Genomic DNA, 19,600 nt, shown 5'->3' with positions numbered 1-19,600 from the left:
GTGGTGATTCCCAGCCCTGAAGCGCTCTGAGCTCAGCCCGAACTGCCCCGGGGGCAGCTGCAGTTCCCTGTTTGCTCCCCGAGCTGCCAGACCCCGTTATCCCTTGGTTTCCAGCAGGAAAAAAGGATTTTTCTTCCCCAAAAACACCCCTGAGAAATGAGTTCTCTTCCCCAAAAAACACCCCTGAGAAATGAGTTCTCTTCCCCAAAAAACACCCCTGAAAAATGAGTTCTCTTCCCCAAAAACACTCCTGGAAAATGAGGTTTTCTTGCCCAAAAACACTCCTGAAAAAGGAGTTTTCAGGACTCAAGCTCCCTCAGGATTTTAGGAGTGTTTGTAGGATTCCAGAATGGTTTGGGATGGAAGGGACCTTGGTGCTCAACACCTCCCACTGTCCCAGGGTGCTCCAAACCCGTCGTGGAGCGCTTCCAGCTGCTCTGGGCAGCCCCACAGGGAAGGGTGGCAGCAGCCAGGGGGGAGCCTGGCTCCCAGAACCGTGAGATCACTGCCTGGGAAAGCGATTCCAGGAGATGGGCAGGATGTGGAGAACACAACCCGCAGGAAAACCCAACCCTCCAGAGCAGCACAGCTCCCCAGAGCCCGTTTCCAGCCTGGCCCGGTGTGCAGGAGGTGTTGGAATGAAGAACACGCTTCCCAAAGCAGGGAAGGAGCTCCCAGATTGAGTTTGGTAGCTCAGGAGCAGGCAGCGTCAGATTCCAATCAGCAGCTCAGCCCCTTCCTGCAGAAATTTCCATCTGCTCCACTCCAGGATCAGAACTTCCCCAGCACAACTCGTGAGCAGCTTTCTCCCAGATCATGCGCCTCGCTTCCAGCACGGATCAGGAGGCAGCCTCCCCCAGGAATCTTGTCAGAAGCACAGATTTTTTCCCCAAGAGGAACAGTTTTATTCATCATGTTTGTGGCCCAGGCAACCCAGAGAGCTCGGATTGCACTTGGCACCCGAGCAGGCATGTGGTGATTTTATCCACAAAAACAGATCTGTTACCTTCCCTCGGCCAGGAATGTGACCCTTGGAAGCACCAACACGGGCAGATCTTCCAAGGAAAAAAGGAACAACAAGAGAAATCTCAGTCCTGGCTAAGCCAGGCAGGACCTTTGCTGTGCCACAAAGCAGGTGTGACACTGCCAGAGGGACCCTGCTGAGCTGGACAGAGGATGAGGATGTTCCTCATGCCCCTTTTCCATTGGGATCAGCTGGACAAAGGATGAGGATGTTCCTCATGCCCCTTTTCCATCATCCATTCCCAGACAAGAGTGGGATGAGCTGGACAAAGGATGAGGATGTTCCTCATCACCTCTTTTCCATCCCCCTTTCCATCATCCATCTCTTCCCAGAGAAGATTGGGATGAGCTGGACAGAGGATGAGGATGTTCCTCATGCCCCTTTTCCATTGGGATCAGCTGGACAAAGGATGAGGATGTTCCTCATCCCCTTTTCCACTGGGATCAGCTGGACAAAGGATGAGGATGTTCCTCATCCCCTTTTCCATCACCCTTCCCAGACAGGAGTGGGATGCTGTACCTGGAAAATCCCGTGCTAAACCTGTGGAAGGGACTGATGTCCTGGGAGGTTGTGACAGAACTTTTGGAAGATCAGAGCTCCAATCCTCATTTTGGGAACAGGCTGCCTGAGAAGGCTGGGTTTGGAGTGGGAATCAGTGAAATCCCCCTCACAGCTTCTCATGGTGCTGACAGACCCTTCATTCCCCAGCTGACAGCGTGAGGAGGGAAGCGAGCAGAGCAGATCCTTTATCAGCTGCTGCATTTTCTGCTCTCCACACCCAAATTCTCCCTCCCAGCTCACGTTCCAGGCAGGCAGCAACCAAAAAACCCCAACCATCCGTCCCCAAGGCCACAGCCCTGCAGAGTTTGGGATCTTCCAGCTCTGCAGCTCACCTCTTCAAGCTGGATTGAGTCTGGGGGCTCTGAGCAGTTGGCACAACTTCGCCCCTGGGTTCTGCCAAGCACAGCACAACACAACCAGCACCAAAGGGGCCCAAACGAGCTCAGAGCCACCCCCAGGGCTTTACAAACCACTCAGGAAAGGGGTGGAGGAGCCACGTGCCTCCAAAATGAGATCTCCCAGTAGATTTCACCCCCCAGAAAAGATTTCCCAAGAGATTTGGCCAGAAGGGAACTCGTGACCGAGCTGATTTGCACTCAGTGATTTTGAGAGCAGCACAAAACCCCAGCTGGGACTTCCCTTCTTCCTGTACCTCCAGAGGAAAGCCCAGGGGCCCTTCCAGGCCAGTGTCACAACGAGATTTACTGGTCACAGGTCCTGCCTGAGGACTGGCAGGCCAGGCCAGTGTCACAACATGATTTACTGGCCACAGGTCCTGCCTGAGGACTGGCAGGCCAGGCCAGTGTCACAACGAGATTTACTGGCCACAGGTCCTGCCTGAGGACTGGCCACAGCCCACCCTTGTCACCAAACCCCCCCGTGGAGCATCACCTGAAGGTGTCACATCCCCAGAGGGCGTGGGAAATGAATTTGTAGAAAATTCCCCAAGTTTGGTAGAAGTTTGGTATTTGTTTACATACAAATACTATGTAAACCTACTAATTTTGTTTACATATTATTTAAACCTACATATCATGTAAACATACTATTTGCATGTGAACAAATCTCAAATTTCTATCAAACTTGGGAGAATTTTCTACAAATTCATTTCCCACAAGAGGGAACTCACTGGTGGGGCAGGAAACGAGGCAGGGGTGCCAAAGAGGCAAAGAGTTAACAAAATCCAGTGTGGAGTCTCACCCAGTTAAACAAGGTTAGACCAACAGAAAGAACAGGAATGGGTGGCTCTGCTCACCACACTCCCACCGTGAGAGCTCCATGTCAGCTCCACATCCCTGTGAGGTTCCAGCAGGTCAGAGTGCTCTGCAGTTCCTCAGCCTTCCTTCCCTGTGTGCTGTGCTCCTCTGCACGCCAGGGCAGCACTGCAATGGGAATGGAAACGTCTCAGGCTCCCCAAAACGGGATTCCCACACCTGCCAGCAGCTCTGGAATCCCCAGGGAGGGTCCAGTCACCATCACCTAACCAAGATGATAACGCCCCCTTTATCAGCCCCACAAAAGCCTCCTGCACACAGCTGGTTAAGGTCTGACTCCTCTGCAATCTGCCTGGAATTTCAGCCCACATCTTTCTGCAGGGAGTCCAAACTCACCTGGCTCTGGAGAAGCTGCTGGGCAAAGTGCCAGAGCCCTCTCTGGCCTCATAAAGCCAAGCTGCTCAGGAAAACCAAACTCCTTTTCGTGACCTTGGAGTGCTTCCAGCGTTATCTGTCTCGCCAGGAAGGGAGACACAGGGAAAAAGGGGGGGAAAAGGGCCCTGTCCTGCTTCTCCTCCCCAGTGTGACCCCTGAGAGCCACCCCCGGGCCTGGTGACGAGCGGGACAGTGGCTGTGGTGACAAAGGGATCAGAACACACGGGCAGGTCTCCCTCTCTTCCAGCAGGATGTCCCCAGAGATCCTTTGTTTGTTTTTCCACTGGGCTGGGCAGGGAAGAGCTTCCCTTTCTTCCTGAGTCCCATCTGCCCTTCCTCGTGCTGCCTGTCACCTGCTCTGGGGCCAGCCCGGTCCCACAGGGCCCCTTTGGGACAGGGATCAGCTCAGGGAGGAAACGGGAATGAGGAATGGGGCGGGGGAGAGAACAAAACTGATGCCTCAGCTTCAGCTTTTATATGTTCACATTCTGTGCTGCTTCAGTGGGTCTGGGGTTCCTGTTAGGGGATGGTGAGCTCTGTTCACAGAGCAGGGAGACAAAACAATTCCTGCTCCAGCTGGGGAACAAGGACAGAGGATCCAGATCTCAGCCCCAAGAGCACAAACAACGCAGGCTGGAGAGAGAAAAACAAGCAGGATGGGATTTCATAATCTAAAGCTGTTAACTGGACAATTAACTCCAATATGCAAGTGGAGCAGAACTTACCAAAGTGAGACACCTTGTGACAAGCTGTCCGTTTTGTGACCATTTGGGTTCACCTGGGTGCAGCCCTGGCTGGGCTCTGGTGCTGCCCAAGGTGGATGCATTGAGGAGATCCTTTTCATAAATCCCTGCTTTATTCTTGAGCTCTGTCCAGCCTCTGCTCTAGGTCAGCCTTCCCAAGGCATTAAAACAGCTGGGAACTCATCTGAGCAGACAGCAGCTGGCAGGAGCTGGGGTGATTAAATGATGTGTAACTGAGAATCCTCCGGGGTCAGAGCACTTAGGGCAGCCAGAAAAACCCCACAGAGGGATCCCTCCCTGGCAACAGCACACAGGTCCTGCAGCAGGGAGGGAAACACTCAGGAACAGCACACAGGTCCTGGAGCACACAGGGAAATGTTCAGGAACAGCACACAGGTCCTGCAGCACACAGGGAAATGTTCAGGAACAGCACACAGGTCCTGCAGCACACAGGGAAACACTCAGGAACAGCACACAGGTCCTGCAGCACACAGGGAAATGTTCAGGAACAGCACACAGGTCCTGCAGCACACAGGGAAATGTTCAGGAATAGCACACAGGTCCTGCAGCACACAGGGAAATGTTCAGGAACAGCACACAGGTCCTGCAGCACACAGGGAAACACTCAGGAACAGCACACAGGTCCTGCAGCACACAGGGAAACACTCAGGAACAGCACACAGGTCCTGCAGCACACAGGGAAATGTTCAGGAACAGCACACAGGTCCTGCAGCACACAGGGAAATGTTCAGGAACAGCACACAGGTCCTGCAGCACACAGGGAAATGTTCAGGAACAGCACACAGGTCCTGCAGCACACAGGGAAACACTCAGGAACAGCACACAGGTCCTGCAGCACACAGGGAAATGTTCAGGAACAGCACACAGGTCCTGCAGCACACAGGGAAATGTTCAGGAATAGCACACAGGTCCTGCAGCACACAGGGAAATGTTCAGGAACAGCACACAGGTCCTGCAGCACACAGGGAAACACTCAGGAACAGCACACAGGTCCTGCAGCACACAGGGAAACACTCAGGAACAGCACACAGGTCCTGGAGCACACAGGGAAATGTTCAGGAACAGCACACAGGTCCTGCAGCACACAGGGAAACACTCAGGAACAGCACACAGGTCCTGGAGCACACAGGGAAATGTTCAGGGACAGCACACAGAATTCACAGAATTTCACCAAATTCACAGAATGACCATGTTGGAAGAGACCTTCAAGGTCATCGAGTCCAACCCAGCCCCAGCACCCCAGCTGAACCCTGGCACCCAGTGCCACATCCAGGCTTTGTTAAACACCTCCAGGGATGGGGACTCCACCACCTCCCTGGGCAGCCATTCCAGAACTTTCATCCAGCAGCACACAGGGAAACGCTGGGACCTGCCGGGGTGGCTCCTCCTGCCCCAGTGACATCAGGGGACAATGACCTGCCTGGCTGTCCTGTCCTTGTCACCTCCTCATGCCCCAGGGGCCACAGGCACCCCAAAAGGATCCCACTCCTCCTGCTCCAGTGACATCAGGGGACAATGACCTTGCTGGCTACCCCACTCCCTTGCGTGTCCTTGTCACCTTCTCCTGCCCCAGTGACATCAGGGAACCACGTCCTTGCTGGCTGCCCTGTCCTTGTCACCTCCTCCTGCCCCAGTGCACCCCAAAAGGAACCCTGAAAGCTTTACTGGGCCCCAGGACGTGCCCCAGTCCCACAGCTCCTCCTGTCCAGCTGCTGGACAGCCTTGGCACCTGGGGCCACCCCCAGGGGTGACACAGAGGCCACAGATTGACCAGTTTAAGGAAAAACCTCGTGTGGGGTCTGTTCCCAACACCCAGCTCTGAAAGTGCCCCAACCTCTGACAGCCACATGCTGGAAAATCTCCTAGAAATGGGTTTTTCTCTGCTCACTCCGCTCCAAAGTTTTGCTCCAGTCTCTGTTCTTGACCCTTGCAGGAAAAAAAGGAACTCTGGATCCCCTCTGATGCTTTTATGGCTCCTGGAGTGGAACCCCACAGCTCCAACTCAACACCTGAATTAATTCACCCCTGCTGAACCAGCAGACACTGCTCTTAAATCAGCATTTATTTCAGAGCTAGAGGGGGGGGAAAAACCCTCTCAAAGGGATTTTGGGACACGTTTATGAATATTAGAACACTATAAATATAAAAGGGAACATAAGGAAATAGAAATATTCTCACAGGGTGACATTTTCAGCCCATTTCTGCTTTCACCAAATTAAAATAGTTGCCTGATTTTTATTGTGGGTCACGTGGGCCTCTCAACTTTTTAACCTTAAAAGGGAGCTTTGAGGGCTGACATCAGAGCTCCTTTTTTGTCACTGCTAACAGGAAAATGATGATTCATGCCAGGGAAGGGAGCAAACCCCACAGGACACAGGCCACTGGGATGTGTCACCTGCCCTGTCTCTGTGCTCTCACCTCATCAGCTGTCCCAAAATCAGAACTTTCCTCCTTTCTCCAAAGTTTCACTGAGAAAGAGCAAGACCAAAATGTCCTTATTGCCAAGGACACCTCTGTCCCCTCTTCTTTTGTCCCTCCCCTGAGATCCCTGAGCTCACTGAACCAGCAGGGAGCTGGGAAAGGAAGAAAAACTCAAAATTTTTGATGTGTTTTGGCAAACACATCAAAGCTGGAAGCAGCCAGGAAACCACCGAGTCCTCTGCAAAAAAAGAAAGTTGAAGGGCAAAGGCTGTGCCAGACAAATTCCTGCTGCTGCTCCTGCTGGAGGTACCTGCCCAACAAATCCTGGAGAATCAGGGAAAGTCACCTTCACTGATTTTCTGGAATTTGTGTGCACAGGGCAAGGTGTGGAGCCCCAGGAGGTGACAGACTGGGAATAGTCAGGCTGGGGGAGCAAGGAGCCAACATTATCCCATGGAAATCTGTCCAACATTGGTTGAGGCACTGCAGAAGCCACCTGGGAGATTCTGCTCTGCCTCCATTCCACCTTTTTGCTGGAAAATTAACCAGCAGAGACAAATCAGCCCAAAATGAGAGAGACAAGGAGAAGAAGGGCTCCAGAAGAACAGAGCACACATGGTGCAGGGCCCAGCCAAACCTCCACCCCCTCCAGGTGTCCAGCGAGGGTCAAGCAGCGGGATGAAAAACAGGATTATGGAAAACACAGGAGGAAAAGCAGCTGCTCCTGTCCATCCCTGCTGTCACAGCTTCCCCTGGCAGCCCCAGCGAGGCCAGCAGGGAACCAGACCAAGAGCAGCTCTTTGATGTCACAAACAGAAGGTCCCTGCTGACGTTGGGGATCTGTGGCCTGACCTCCTGCTCTTCCAGGGTCAGGCAACACTTACTTCCCAGTCTGCTCCCAGTAAAGCCCAGCCAGGGGTGCTGGGCTGGAGTGTGGTGGGAACAGGCACAGGGGCAGGAGAGGGATGAACTGAGAGCCAAGCAGAGCAGATCCACTCTGCTCCAAATGTAGGAGGGGGAGGTGGCAGGGCACCTCCAGGGATGGAGCACAAGGAGCAGGCATCAGCTTGCTCTGTCTCTGCCGTGTTCAGCCACTCACAGTTAGTGACAAGGACCCTAAAGCCACCCCATTCCACCCCTGCCGTGGGCAGGGACACCTCCCACCAGGCCTGGCACACTGCCAGGGATCCAGGGGCAGCACAGCTTCACCGGGCACGCTGTGCCAGGGCCTGCCCGCCCTCACAGGGAACAATTCCTCCCTGATACCCAACCTATCCCTGTACTTTCATGCCTTTCCCTGCTATTTTACTGCTCCCTGCCCTTGCAAAGCCCCTGAGCATCCCTGCCATGTGCCAGCACCGCTTCCAAGTGAGGCTGGGAGTGGGAACGAGCAGCCCCGGGGCGGCTGCAGAACCACTCCCAGCCCCCTCCGAGCTCCCCCTCTGCTGCAGGAGCTGCTGCAGGAGCTGCTGCAGCAGAGCTCCCGTCGCTGCCCAGCCGTGCAGGAAGCAGCAGAGCCTCTCCCCCTCCCCGCAGCTCCCCCGTGCTCAGGCACGGCTCTGCCGGGCGAGGGAAGCGATGTCGTGAGCGGCAGCGCTGCCAACTTCTCTGCTGCAGCCAGTGCATGTGCCTGAGCTGCTGCTCCCAGCCAAGCCCTGCCGTTTGGGAAAGGAAATCTGGGAAAAGTCACTTCCAGCCCAAAAAATCCAGGCAGTTCTCAGCTCACTGGGGGCGTTGGGAAGCAGAAATAGCAGCGAAAACGGCTTCACACTAAACGTGGGTCAGGAGAGGGATCAAATATCTCAGGAGTGACACCGTTTTGGGACGGCGAGGAGCACTAAATTGAGAATTCAGCTGGTGCACGAAGGCAAACTGGACGTGCTGGTGGCCAGGAGAGCCTGCAAATGCTTCTCAGCTTTGGGCAGGAGCATCTGCGATGCGGCTAATCCGCGGTTATCCCGGAGGATTGGGGCTGCCTGCAGGGCTGTGGGGAAGGGAGGGTGCTGTGCGTGTGCTCTGTCCTGCCCCTGCAAAGGGATCCAGGGATGGGAAGGGATTAATCCGTTCTCTTACACATAAAATCCGTGTGCGTGCCGAGGGCAGGGACCCGGGAGAGTGTCAGGAAAGCCATTTATGTCCATCACATCTTATCTGCTCCAGACTGAGCACAAAACCAGCCCCTCCTTCCCTCGGGCATTAATCCTCTCGACAGGATTAAGGCCTATCAGCGCAGGGCTCCCCGCAGAGAACAATCCCGCATTGCTGGGTGACACCGAGATGGTATCGGCGAGGATCACAGAGCTCGCACAGGGATTAGAGGGCAGCACAGGAGCCTGGAGGTGAAGCAGGAGAGCGCTCTCTGCACGGAGAAAGCGCCGCCGTTTTCACGCCTCGTTAACCCCGGCGCGCAGCCGGAGCGATGCCGGGCCCAGCTCCAGGCCTGGCTTTTCGCTGCCCCCACTGATTGCAATTACAGGCAGACGCCGTTAATTGGCTTTGCAGCCGCGGCACACGGGGCTGTGTCAGGGGCATTTCTCCAGCTTGCACTCAGCCCGTGTCACTTCTTTGTCACTGTCACCTCGTGGTGGCCGTGCCCTCTGCTAAAAGCACCAGCTCCCACCGAGGCAGAGCTTTTCCTGCAGTTTCACTTGTGGGAATCCTTAAAAATCAGAGGTTTTTGGGAAAGCTGCACAAGCCTCAGAAACAGCAGAACTGCTGTTACAGCTAAGTGGTAGCCATATGATTTGTCAGCAGAAAAGTTATATGAGAAGTAGAAAGTAAGGACAAACAGAACAATGGTCAGTGTATTAAAGCTTGCCTAGAATAACTCCCTAAGCTACAGAAAAGTAAATCTAGCAAGATACTAGGAAGTTCTAAGCTTAATAACGGGGCTCCGTGCATTGTATCTTAAGGCTCACAAGCAGGTATTGTATTGGAAATAAGCGAGCATGGTTTTAACCAAAGGTACGAGTGCTTATAGTGGTTGCATAGAACTACCGTCAATATGCTTTTGCTTTGTGTGATGGGTCAAAAAGCTCTTAAAGTGAGTTGTAACATTGAGTTCTTTGTCTGCTGCTGGGGATGTGAGCTGCTGGCATCTTCCCATTGTCACAGCCATGTAATGAGAGTGATACCGGAAAATAAACAGCTCGAGATGTGTCCTGTCCCACTGGTGATTTGTGATGTGGCCAGCAATACTTCCCCTTCCTGCCCTGCTGGGATCTGCAACACCACCCAGGACAGAGCAGGAGCCACACAGCAGGCAGGGGACTGAGCAGGGCCCGTGCTGGGATCTGCAACACCACCCAGGACAGAGCACGAGCCACACAGCAGGCAGGGGACTGAGCAGGGCCCGTGCTGGGATCTGCAACACCACCCAGGACAGAGCAGGAGCCACACAGCAGGCAGGGGACTGAGCAGGGCCCGTTTAATCCAGGCAATGAAACAACAGGCAGAGCGTGGTGACAGATAAAACATGGCACAACTGGAGGGGCCACGTCTCAGCACCGAGCCACCTCTTCCCTTCTCCGTGCTGAGTCCTGAGGAGGTTGGAGAGAGGATTTGGAGCTGCCCTCAGTGCTCCCCACAGGAGAGCAAGGAGCATCCCCACGCTCGGAGCCAGCCCAGCTGCTGCCTCAGCACAACTCACCAGTCCAGCAGAAGGTTTAGGGGGCCCCCCCAGCAAAGATGAGCTCCAGGGCAGCCTGGATGTCCCCTCCTGTGGCCTGCAGGGCCCGCAGGCTCAGCTCGTCGTCGTGGATTCCCATGTCTCGCAGCTGCTGCAGCTGGGGCTGCCACTGGCTCTGCTCACAGCAAAGAGGAGAAGTTCAGGGGGGCTGTGAGAACCCCAGCAGCTCTTCCCACTGCCCAGTGTCCCAGCTCAGCCAGCTGCTGTGCAAACAGCTCCTGAAAGCTCAGTGATGCTGCCAAGTCCCCAAAACCACCACCCCTCTCTGTGAAAAAGGTGGTTTGTTTTTTTTTGGTAAAATTTAAAAGTTTGATGAAGGACAATAGGAAATAAAGATAGTAAAGTAAAGATTATGGCTGGGTGCATCTTGGCACTCAGCCAAGAGCACACTTAGCTTCAGGGTTACTTCTTAAATATTTTTTCTATTACATTAGCTTGTATATTCATAGATTCTTATGTACATTTATCTTTTTCTATAAACTTGTTTATATATTTTAGGAACTATTTTGTATGGCTCTTCTTTGGGTTTGTTTATTTAGAGTATGTGTGTTTCTTAGTTGTGGTTTTGGCTTTTTTTCTTTATTACTTTTAGTCTGGGCTTTAGTCTGTACTTTCTTCAGATGGCAACTGTTGATAATATTAATATTAATGTTGGTTATAATAATTAATTAATATAAATGTTTATAATATTAATTAATATGATAGTTATTAACAGCAAGGTCTTCATTATATGCTTACTGGATGTTATCTTGATTAAACAGCTCATTTATAACTAGATTAGCTACTACTATTACTATGTCTAAATTTTTTGTTAATAACAGAAATAAAAATGAAGTTATTTTAACATTATACATACAGTATTTATCTTAATATTTGCAAAAAGCCAGCAATATAATATGCATTTATAACACCTCCATCCCAGTTGCACCCAGTACTTTTGCAGTGGCTCTGATGATGCCTTAGGAGTTTAGCTTTTCTATTTTTCATACATTTGTAATCCTGCAATTCTTTGGTGTAGAACTCTGAACTCCACACACAGCGTGAGCTGCTGCTTTCCCATTTTGGGCAGACATAGCAATTCCTCTCCAGGCCTGGGAACCAAGGACACCTCACTGCCTCACACCCCAGAAATGTAAACAGAAGTGAGTTGGAGGTGCAAACTTGAGGTAAATGACTTCATTACCTGAAGGTTTAATTAGAAGATTAACCCCCAATATGCAAATGGACCAAATTTACAGAATATGAAAACTTGTGACCTGTGGTTCTTTTTTGGGTGTAGCCCCTGGGGGGCTTTTTCTGCCCAAAATGTACCTGAAGGCCCTTCAATAAATATAACTGCTTTTTATTCTCTTAATTTTGTCTGGCCTCTGTTTTTAGAAACTCGGGGTAAATGACTTCATTATCTGAAGGTTTAATTAGAAGATTAACCCCCAATATGCAAATGGACCAAATTCATAGAAATCTGAAAACCCATGAGCCATTGTTCATTTTTGGGTGTAGCCCCTGGGGAAGATTCATCTGCCCCAAACATACCTGAAGGCCCTGAAGTAAATATAACTGCTTTATATTCCCTTAATTTTGTCTGGCCTCTGTTTTTAGGTAGCCCAAAAAGGCATCAGTGATGCCCCTCCCAGGTTAAGTCCTGCCACAGGAGGCAGCTGGGAGATCCCAGGGGGATACAGGATACAGGGGGATACTGACCTGGAGGCTGGGCTGCCCCGAGGCCTGCAGGGCGTGCTGCAGGGCCTGGCTGAACAGGTCGTTGGTGATGGGTGTCCCCGACTGGACACTGGATGACATCGGGGACGTCCCGGAAGAGTGGCCCTAGGAGGAGGTGATGGATCAGGAGCAGGCTCACAGGAACCAGCACACAGCAAACCCTGCAGCATCCCCTCACCCTCCATCCCACAGGCAAGGCAGCTCCTCCACGAGGGAATCAAGGTCCCCAGAGCTGACCCAGGCTGTGCTGGCTGTTCCCTGGGGGCTGGGGTCACGTGGAAGAGAGGGATCACACGGATTTGCATCAGGGAATGCACAGCCAGGTGTGCCAGGGCTGGGATCACACAGAAAACTCCTCCCTGAGGAGATGCACAGCCACGTGTGCCAGGGCTGGGATCACACAGAAAACTCCTCCCTGAGGGGATGCACAGCCAGGTGTGCCAGGGCTGGGATCACACAGAAAACTCCTCCCTGAGGGGATGCACAGCCAGGTGTGCCAGGGCTGGGATCACACAGGGAACTCCTCCCTGAGGAGATGCACAGACAGGTGTGCCAGGGCTGGGATCACACAGGGAACTCTTCCTGAGGGGATGCACAGCCACGTGTGCCAGGGCTGGGATCACACAGGGAACTCCTCCCTGAGGGGATGCACAGCCAGGTGTGCCAGGCTTGGGATCACACAGGGAACTCCTCCCTGAGGAGATGCACAGCCAGGTGTGCCAGGGCTGGGATCACACAGGGAACTCCTCCCTGAGGGGATGCACAGCCAGGTGTGCCAGGGCTGGGATCACACAGGGAACTCCTCCCTGAGGGAATGCACAGCCAGGTGTGCCAGGGCTGGGATCACACAGGGAACTCCTCCCTGAGGGGATGCACAGCCAGGTGTGCCAGGGCTGGGATCACACAGGGAACTCCTCCCTGAGGAGATGCACAGACAGGTGTGCCAGGGCTGGGATCACACAGGGAACTCCTCCCTGAGGAGATGCACAGCCAGGTGTGCCAGGGCTGGGATCACACAGAAAACTCCTCCCTGAGGGGATGCACAGCCAGGTGTGCCAGGGCTGGGATCACACAGAAAACTCCTCCCTGAGGGGATGCACAGCCAGGTGTGCCAGGGCTGGGATCACACAGGGAACTCTTCCTGAGGAGATGCACAGCCAGGTGTGCCAGGGCTGGGATCACACAGGGAACTCCTCCCTGAGGGGATGCACAGACAGGTGTGCCAGGGCTGGGATCACACAGGGAACTCTTCCTGAGGGGATGCAGAGCCAGGTGTGCCAGGGCTGGGATCACACAGGGAACTCCTCCCTGAGGGGATGCAGAGCCAGGTGTGCCAGGGCTGGGATCACACAGGGAACTCCTCCCTGAGGAGATGCACAGACAGGTGTGCCAGGGCTGGGATCACACAGGGAACTCCTCTCTGAGGGGATGCAGAGCCAGGTGTGCCAGGGCTGGGATCACACAGGGAACTCCTCCCTGAGGGGATGCACAGCCAGGTGTGCCAGGGCTGGGATCACACAGGGAACTCCTCTCTGAGGGGATGCAGAGCCAGGTGTGCCAGGGCTGGGATCACACAGGGAACTCCTCTCTGAGGGGATGCAGAGCCAGGTGTGCCAGGGCTGGGATCACACAGGGAACTCCTCTCTGAGGGGATGCAGAGCCAGGTGTGCCAGGGCTGGGATCACACAGGGAACTCCTCCCTGAGGGGATGCACAGCCAGGTGTGCCAGGGCTGGGATCACTCCAGGAACTCCTCCCTGAGGGGATGCACAGCCAGGTGTGCCAGGGCTGGGATCACACAGGGAACTCCTCCCTGAGGAGATGCACAGCCACGTGTGCCAGGGCTGGGATCACACAGGGAACTCTTCCTGATGGGATGCAGAGCCAGGTGTGCCAGGGCTGGGATCACACAGGGAACTCCTCCCTGAGGGATTGCAGAGCCAGGTGTGCCAGCCCCGAGGTGTTACCTGTGTGCCCGGGGTGGGTGTGTGGGAGCTGCTCTCGGGGGTGCTGGCCAGTGCCAGGGCCGTGGCCAGCTCGCTCTGGGTGATGGGCCGGGGCCCCGCCGCCCCCGCGTAGCCCAGCGAGGCCGGGCGCGAGCCGGACGTGCTGCTGGAAGGGGTGGACCTCGTGCTCTGCGTGGAGAGAGAGAAAAGGCCCAGCTGTGACCTCGGTGTTTGTATCCCAGTCAAACCACAGATCCCTGTCCTACCGTACCGCAAACTCCCACGGGTGGAACTTCTGAAAGACAAACACGCCAGAGCGGGATGTGCTTTTTTTCCACGAAGTCAGCTGTGGAAACTGGCAGGAAACCTTTCAATCTATCATCCACCAGCCCCAAACCAGGGTGATGTCAGCTGTGGAAACTGGCAGGAAACCTTTCAATCTATCATCCACCAGCCCCAAACCAGGGCGATGTTAGCCTGGAACAAAACAATTCCCTGTTACAGGCACTTTTGGACCCAAAGATCCAGTTTTTCTTATAGAACCCTTTGTCCTGTGGAGAGGAAGACTGCAGAAGGGCAGGGATCAACATTCCCACGCTGCACTTTGGCTGTGAGGACATTTCCTCCATTCCATTTTCCTGTTGTGTGTTCAGTACTGAGGAAAACCCTCTCCTGAGCAGCCTGGAAGCAGCCAGGATCAATATGTTTGTCTCCACATCCGCCTGGGGAGCCAGGGCAGCTCGTGGTGTTCACCAGACGGGAAGGGAAGAGCTTGGGAGTCTCAGGGCTAACAATTAAACCCAAAAAGAGGTGCTCACCCAACCTGGCTGCTTACCTGGTGGAAATCATCTTCATCATCAGAGAGCCCCTCAAAGAGAAAGCCACCTGCACCAGAAAGGGGAATAAAAGGATGTGGCGAACCAGCAGGAGCTGGGAGCAGATGAGAAGCTGTGGAGTTTTTGGCTGAGCAGCCAGGACAGGCTCAGCGCCGAGTTGCCCTTCCAGCAGGACGTACCTGGCATGTCCCGGTAGGAGCTCAGGGCCATGGCCCGCGAGGACGTGTCCGGGGCTGGCAGGGGGGTGCTGCCCGCCACCGAGTGCAGCACCAGCACGATGGCGTTCACCAGGGCAGGGTGAGCGGGGATCAGCCTGGGCACAAACGGGCACAGGTCAAGGAGGGCACAGGGCAAGCCCGGAACCAGCCCTGAGGCACCCGGGGCACAGCCACGGCCACCGCTGCCTCTGCAGGCCGGCAAAAACTCCTCCAGGCAGACAGGGATCCTTCTGGATCCACGCTGGACCTGGCCTTGGATCCTACAGGAACCCATGCTGGACCTGGCCTTGGATCCTACAGGAACCCATGCTGGACCTGGCCTTGGACCCTTCTGGAACCCGTACTGGACCTGGCCTTGGACCCTTCTGGAACCACACTGGACCTGGCCTTGGATCCTACAGGAACCCATGCTGGACCTGGCCTTGGATCCTACAGGAACCCATGCTGGACCTGGCCTTGGATCCTACAGGAACCCATGCTGGACCTGGCCGTGGACCCTACTGGAACCCGTGCTGGACCTGGCTGTGGATCCTACTGGATCCACGCTGGACCTGGCCTTGGATCCTACAGGAACCCATGCTGGACCTGGCCTTGGACCCTTCTGGAACCCATGCTGGACCTGGCCTTGGACCCTTCTGGAACCCATGCTGGACCTGGCCTCGATTCACCAAGGACCCTTCTAGACCCAACCTTGCTTTGCATCACCAAGGTTCCTTCTGGATTCACATGAGATCTTTCCTCAGTTCACCAAGGATCCTTCGGGACCCCATACTGGACCTGGCCTTGGTTCACCAAGGATTCTTCTGGACCCATGGTGGACCCAGCCTTGGCTCCTACTGGAGCCATGTTGAACCTTGCCTTGGTTCACCAGGCATCCTTCTAGACCCACACTGGACCTGGCCTCACTTCACCAGGCATTCTTCTGGGCTACCACGTTGGAACTGGCCTTGGATCCTTCTGGATCCATGCTGGACCTGGCCTCGGTTCTCCAAGGATCCCTCTAGATCCATGTTGAACCTGGCCTCGGTTCTCCAAGGATCCCTCTGGACTCCATGTTGGACCTTCCCTCGGTTCTCCAAGGATCCCTCTGGACCACTGCTGACTTTTCCATGGTTCTCATGGGAGCAGCTCTCTGCTGTGAGGTCTGAACCCCGACATGGAGGTGATGATGGCCCTGCCTCCCACCAAACACCCTCTGGGTTCACCCAAGTGGTGGATCTGTGTTCCTGCTGCCGAGGGAGGAGTGTCCAGCCTGGCAGACAGGAGCAGAGCTCTGTCCCACCCAGGTGACACACAGGGTCACAAAGGCACTGTTGAGTCACTGCCACAGCTGGGGGAACTTACGTGTCCAGCATGTTGGGGTCTGCAAACACAGAAAACAGATCCTTGTCCTGCAGAACTCCTGGAAGACCAGGAAACCCAGTGAGACAGGATACAACAAAACAGGAGCCAGGCACACAAAAGCCACAGGGACAAATAAATAGGAATTGTTTTCCAGGAAGTGAGTCATGAGTAAACACCACAAATACTCTCATTGTTCCTCTGAAGCCTTTGTGTTCCTGGAGAGGCTCTTGGTCACAGCCACACACCCAAGGGATGGGCTTTTCCAGCAGATCCTGTGGGTGCTCCACCTCAAGGGCAGGATGGAAGCTGGGCCCCAGCTCCCTGCAGCCAGGCTGTGACTGCGTCCCAAATTCCACCTGCCTCGCACTGCCACCATCCCAGAACTGGCTGGATTTGGTGAACCACTTTGGAGCACTCTGCAGCAGGGAGAGAGCTCCATCTCTCCTTTCCCTGATCCTTCTGAAGCCAGGATCCATCCCTCCTTTCCCTGACCCTTCTGAAGCCAAGGAGCGAGCTCCATCCCTCCTTTCCCTGATCCTTCTGAAGCCAAGGAGCGAGCTCCATCCCTCCTTTCCCTGATCCTTCTGAAGCCAAGGAGAGAGCTCCATCCCTCCTTTCCCTGATCCTTCTGAAACCAGGATCCATCCCCAAACATCACCAGTGGAGCACAAATGACACCTGAGCAGTCATAGACTCACGCTCCACAAAGGGAGAAAAAATTAGGGTTTTTTTAAACTCTCTCTTCTCCCTGTCAGGAATTCAACCTAGATTTGGGTCTGTCCCTTCCCCCATCAGGAATCAAACCTTTCCTCGGATCCTCTGGATCACAGCCAGACTCACCCAGAGCCACGGGGTCGCTGCTGAGGCCAGGAGTAGCCACAATGATCTGATCCAGGGATTCCTTGTTTCCCAGCATCTTGAAGACCTGCCAGGGAAAGCAGAGCAGGTTGGGAATGTCACCCACAGTGGGGCTGTCCCCAGAGGGAGGGGACAGCTGAATTCCCCCCGGGAGCAGAGCACTCACAGCATCTCTGTAGGCAGGGCTGCTGTGCAGGGCAGTGTGCAGGACACGGAATTCCCGGACTGCTGCCACCTTATCCACGGGCTCTGAGGGGAGAAAACACCACAGCAAAACACAGCTCGGCCTCTGTCAGCCCTCAAAGCCATTCCACAGCCCACTGGGACTTCCATGCTGCAACAGGGATCCTTTAACATCCTTGGGTTGGGTGCAGTCTCTGCAGAGTAATGACTTGCTGCACTCTCAGATGGTAAAAATAGTCAGGAATATCCTCCCACACGAGCCATTACGGGAACGCCAGCTCAAACTCCTCTTTTTGTACAGTCAGGCACAGCAGGAGCACACACCAGCCTGCTCATCCTTGGCAATGCCCTAAAATGGATTACGGGCAATTAAGGAAGGGATGATCCCCCTCCATGCTGCACAGCTCATTCCTTAACTCGTGTGTCAGCAGGAAAACCAACACCCAGGTGCTGCTGGGAGAGGTGAGGAGTTCCCAAACACAGGGATTCCTTCCCCTGGAAACCTCCAAAGCAGGGAATCCCGAGAGAAGCTGTTCCCCAGTCTCCAATAAAACACATCCCAAGGAGAATCCAAGGGTAATCCCCGCAGCTCCTCACCTGGTTTCTGGTCAGGCTCAGGCCAGGACTTGCGCAGGACATGGACAGTGGAGCCAGACTGGATTCCATAAAAATCCAGGGTCTGGTCATCCCTCAGCTTCCGGCCACAGTAGATCAGGTCTGGGGGGAGAAACACCTGAAGATGAACACCTGTGGTGCTCTCAGAACCGGCTGGGGGTCTCTAGGTGTGCCTTAGAGCCCCAGGGGTTATTGAGCAGCTGCACACTGCTAGGGAACAACACAGGGAAGTCGTGGAGCTGACAATCAGGAGGGAAATCACAGAGCTGATCTCGAGGAGATGGCAGAATCACCACCTGCGTAAGAGCTGACCTCTCTCTCAGCTCTCATGAGAGCTCTCACAAGGACACAGAGCTGGTGGAATGCCCAAATATTCCCGGACAAGGGCACTGCCGCGGCTGGAGCGCCCTGATCCCAAGGAAACAGGCAACGAACACCGAGCCCTCCCAGCAGCAGCAGCAGCAGCAGGATGTCGCGTCCCGGCCGCGGCGAGGACGGCCCGAGGGTGTCCCCAAGCGGCGGGACGGCGCGGGGCACGCACCGATGAGCTCGGGGTCCGGCATGGATTCCTGCAGCTTGCCCGTGATCAGCTGCTTGAGGTGCGAGATGCTGCAGCCGCCCAGCGGGCACTCGCCCAGCTCGGTCTCCGGCAGGCGCAGGATGGATTTGGGGGCCAGCGGCTGCTCGGCCAGCTTCACGGCGATGTGCCACTCCGGCAGGGCCATGGCGCGCTGCGGGACACAGCCGAGCGACACCCGGCCTCAGAGAGCCCTCCCTCATCCACGGCTCCAGCGCCCACAGAGCGCCGGGCACAGCCCCGACCCTCGGGGGGGTCCTGGCAGTGGCTTCCCGTCCCCAGAGCCCCGATCCCTCCTGGTGCTCAGGGGGATCCCGGCTGTGCCCCCCCAGACCCTGCCCTCAGCTCAGGGGGGTTGGGATCTGCTCCACCCAGACCCTGCCCTCAGCTCAGGGATCCCGGCTGTGCTCCCCCAGATCCTCCCCTCAGCTCAGGGATCCCGGCTGTGCTCCCCCAGAGCCTGCCCTCAGCTCAGGGATCCCGGCTGTGCTCCCCCAGAGCCTCCCTTCAGCTCAGGGATCCCGGCTGTGCTCCCCCACATCCTCCCCTCAGCTCAGGGATCCCGGCTGTGCCCCCCCAGACCCTGCCCTCAGCTCAGGGGGGTTGGGATCTGCTCCACCCAGACCCTGCTCTCAGCTCAGGGATGCCAGCCCTGCTCCCCCAGATCCTCCCCTCAGCTCAGGGATCCCGGCTGTGCTCCCCCAGAGCCTGCCCTCAGCTCAGGGATCCCGGCTGTGCTCCCCCAGAGCCTCCCTTCAGCTCAGGGATCCCGGCTGTGCTCCCCCACATCCTCCCCTCAGCTCAGGGATCCCGGCTGTGCCCCCCCAGACCCTGCCCTCAGCTCAGGGATCCCGGCTGTGCTCCCCCAGAGCCTCCCCTCAGCTCAGGGATCCCGGCTGTGCTCCCCCACATCCTCCCCTCAGCTCAGGGATCCCGGCTGTGCCCCCCCAGACCCTGCCCTCAGCTCAGGGATCCCGGCTGTGCTCCCCCAGAGCCTGCCCTCAGCTCAGGGATCCCGGCTGTGCTCCCCCAGAGCCTGCCCTCAGCTCAGGGATCCCGGCTGTGCTCCCCCAGAGCCTCCCTTCAGCTCAGGGATCCCGGCTGTGCTCCCCCAGAGCCTCCCTTCAGCTCAGGGATCCCGGCTGTGCTCCCCCACATCCTCCCCTCAGCTCAGGGATCCCGGCTGTGCTCCCCCAGA

At 55.5% G+C, this 19,600-nt stretch overlaps 2 protein-coding genes across 7 annotated transcripts in view; one reads left to right on the top strand and one right to left on the bottom strand.

The window, feature by feature from the left end:
* Positions 1-890: 890 nt before the first annotated feature.
* UBL7 (ubiquitin like 7) overlaps positions 891-19,600 on the bottom strand; it is a 19,548-nt gene continuing 838 nt past the window's right edge. For 3 of the 4 annotated variants that reach the window (XM_053988246.1, XM_053988247.1, XM_053988245.1), the window contains exons 2-12: positions 18,367-18,556; positions 17,808-17,927; positions 17,194-17,276; positions 17,010-17,094; positions 16,170-16,227; positions 14,787-14,920; positions 14,607-14,656; positions 13,793-13,960; positions 11,809-11,931; positions 10,069-10,222; positions 9,825-9,958 (exon numbers count right to left, since the gene is read on the bottom strand). In XM_053988246.1, coding sequence (XP_053844221.1) covers positions 10,085-10,222; positions 11,809-11,931; positions 13,793-13,960; positions 14,607-14,656; positions 14,787-14,920; positions 16,170-16,227; positions 17,010-17,094; positions 17,194-17,276; positions 17,808-17,927; positions 18,367-18,550 — 1,143 coding nt within the window. In that variant the 5' untranslated portion in view covers positions 18,551-18,556 and the 3' untranslated portion in view covers positions 9,825-9,958; positions 10,069-10,084. Of the gene's footprint in view, positions 2,968-9,824; positions 9,959-10,068; positions 10,223-11,808; positions 11,932-13,792; positions 13,961-14,606; positions 14,657-14,786; positions 14,921-16,169; positions 16,228-17,009; positions 17,095-17,193; positions 17,277-17,807; positions 17,928-18,366; positions 18,557-19,600 lie in introns of those variants that run through there. The other variant, XM_053988248.1, reaches the window with a different exon arrangement.
* Positions 3,873-6,122, top strand: LOC128813274 (uncharacterized). Of its 3 annotated transcripts, none has more exons than XM_053988251.1 (2): positions 3,873-4,332; positions 4,390-6,122. In XM_053988251.1, the coding sequence occupies exon 2, from the start codon at positions 4,476-4,478 to the stop codon at positions 5,499-5,501; it is 1,026 nt and encodes a 341-aa protein (XP_053844226.1). In that variant the 5' UTR covers positions 3,873-4,332; positions 4,390-4,475; the 3' UTR covers positions 5,502-6,122. The 3 variants fall into 3 exon arrangements, with proteins under 3 accessions (XP_053844226.1, XP_053844225.1, XP_053844224.1); XM_053988250.1 differs by having other exon boundaries at positions 3,873-4,414; positions 4,472-6,122; XM_053988249.1 differs by having other exon boundaries at positions 3,873-4,988; positions 5,046-6,122.

Source organism: Vidua macroura, chromosome 12 (genome assembly GCF_024509145.1).
Source record: "Vidua macroura isolate BioBank_ID:100142 chromosome 12, ASM2450914v1, whole genome shotgun sequence".
In the NCBI taxonomy this organism is placed as follows: domain Eukaryota; kingdom Metazoa; phylum Chordata; class Aves; order Passeriformes; family Viduidae; genus Vidua; species Vidua macroura.
The sequence above is the reverse complement of the archived record's forward strand: the minus strand, read 5'-3'. Positions and strand labels throughout refer to the sequence as shown.

Bases quoted from the DNA above. Each gene is read 5' to 3' on its own strand.
- LOC128813274 (XM_053988250.1), top strand. From the start codon at position 4,353: ATGTTCAGGAACAGCACACAGGTCCTGCAGCACACAGGGAAATGTTCA. The intron at 4,415-4,471 runs GTCCTGCAGCAC...TGCAGCACACAG, and splicing joins TGTTCAGGAACAGCACACAG to GGAAATGTTCAGGAACAGCA.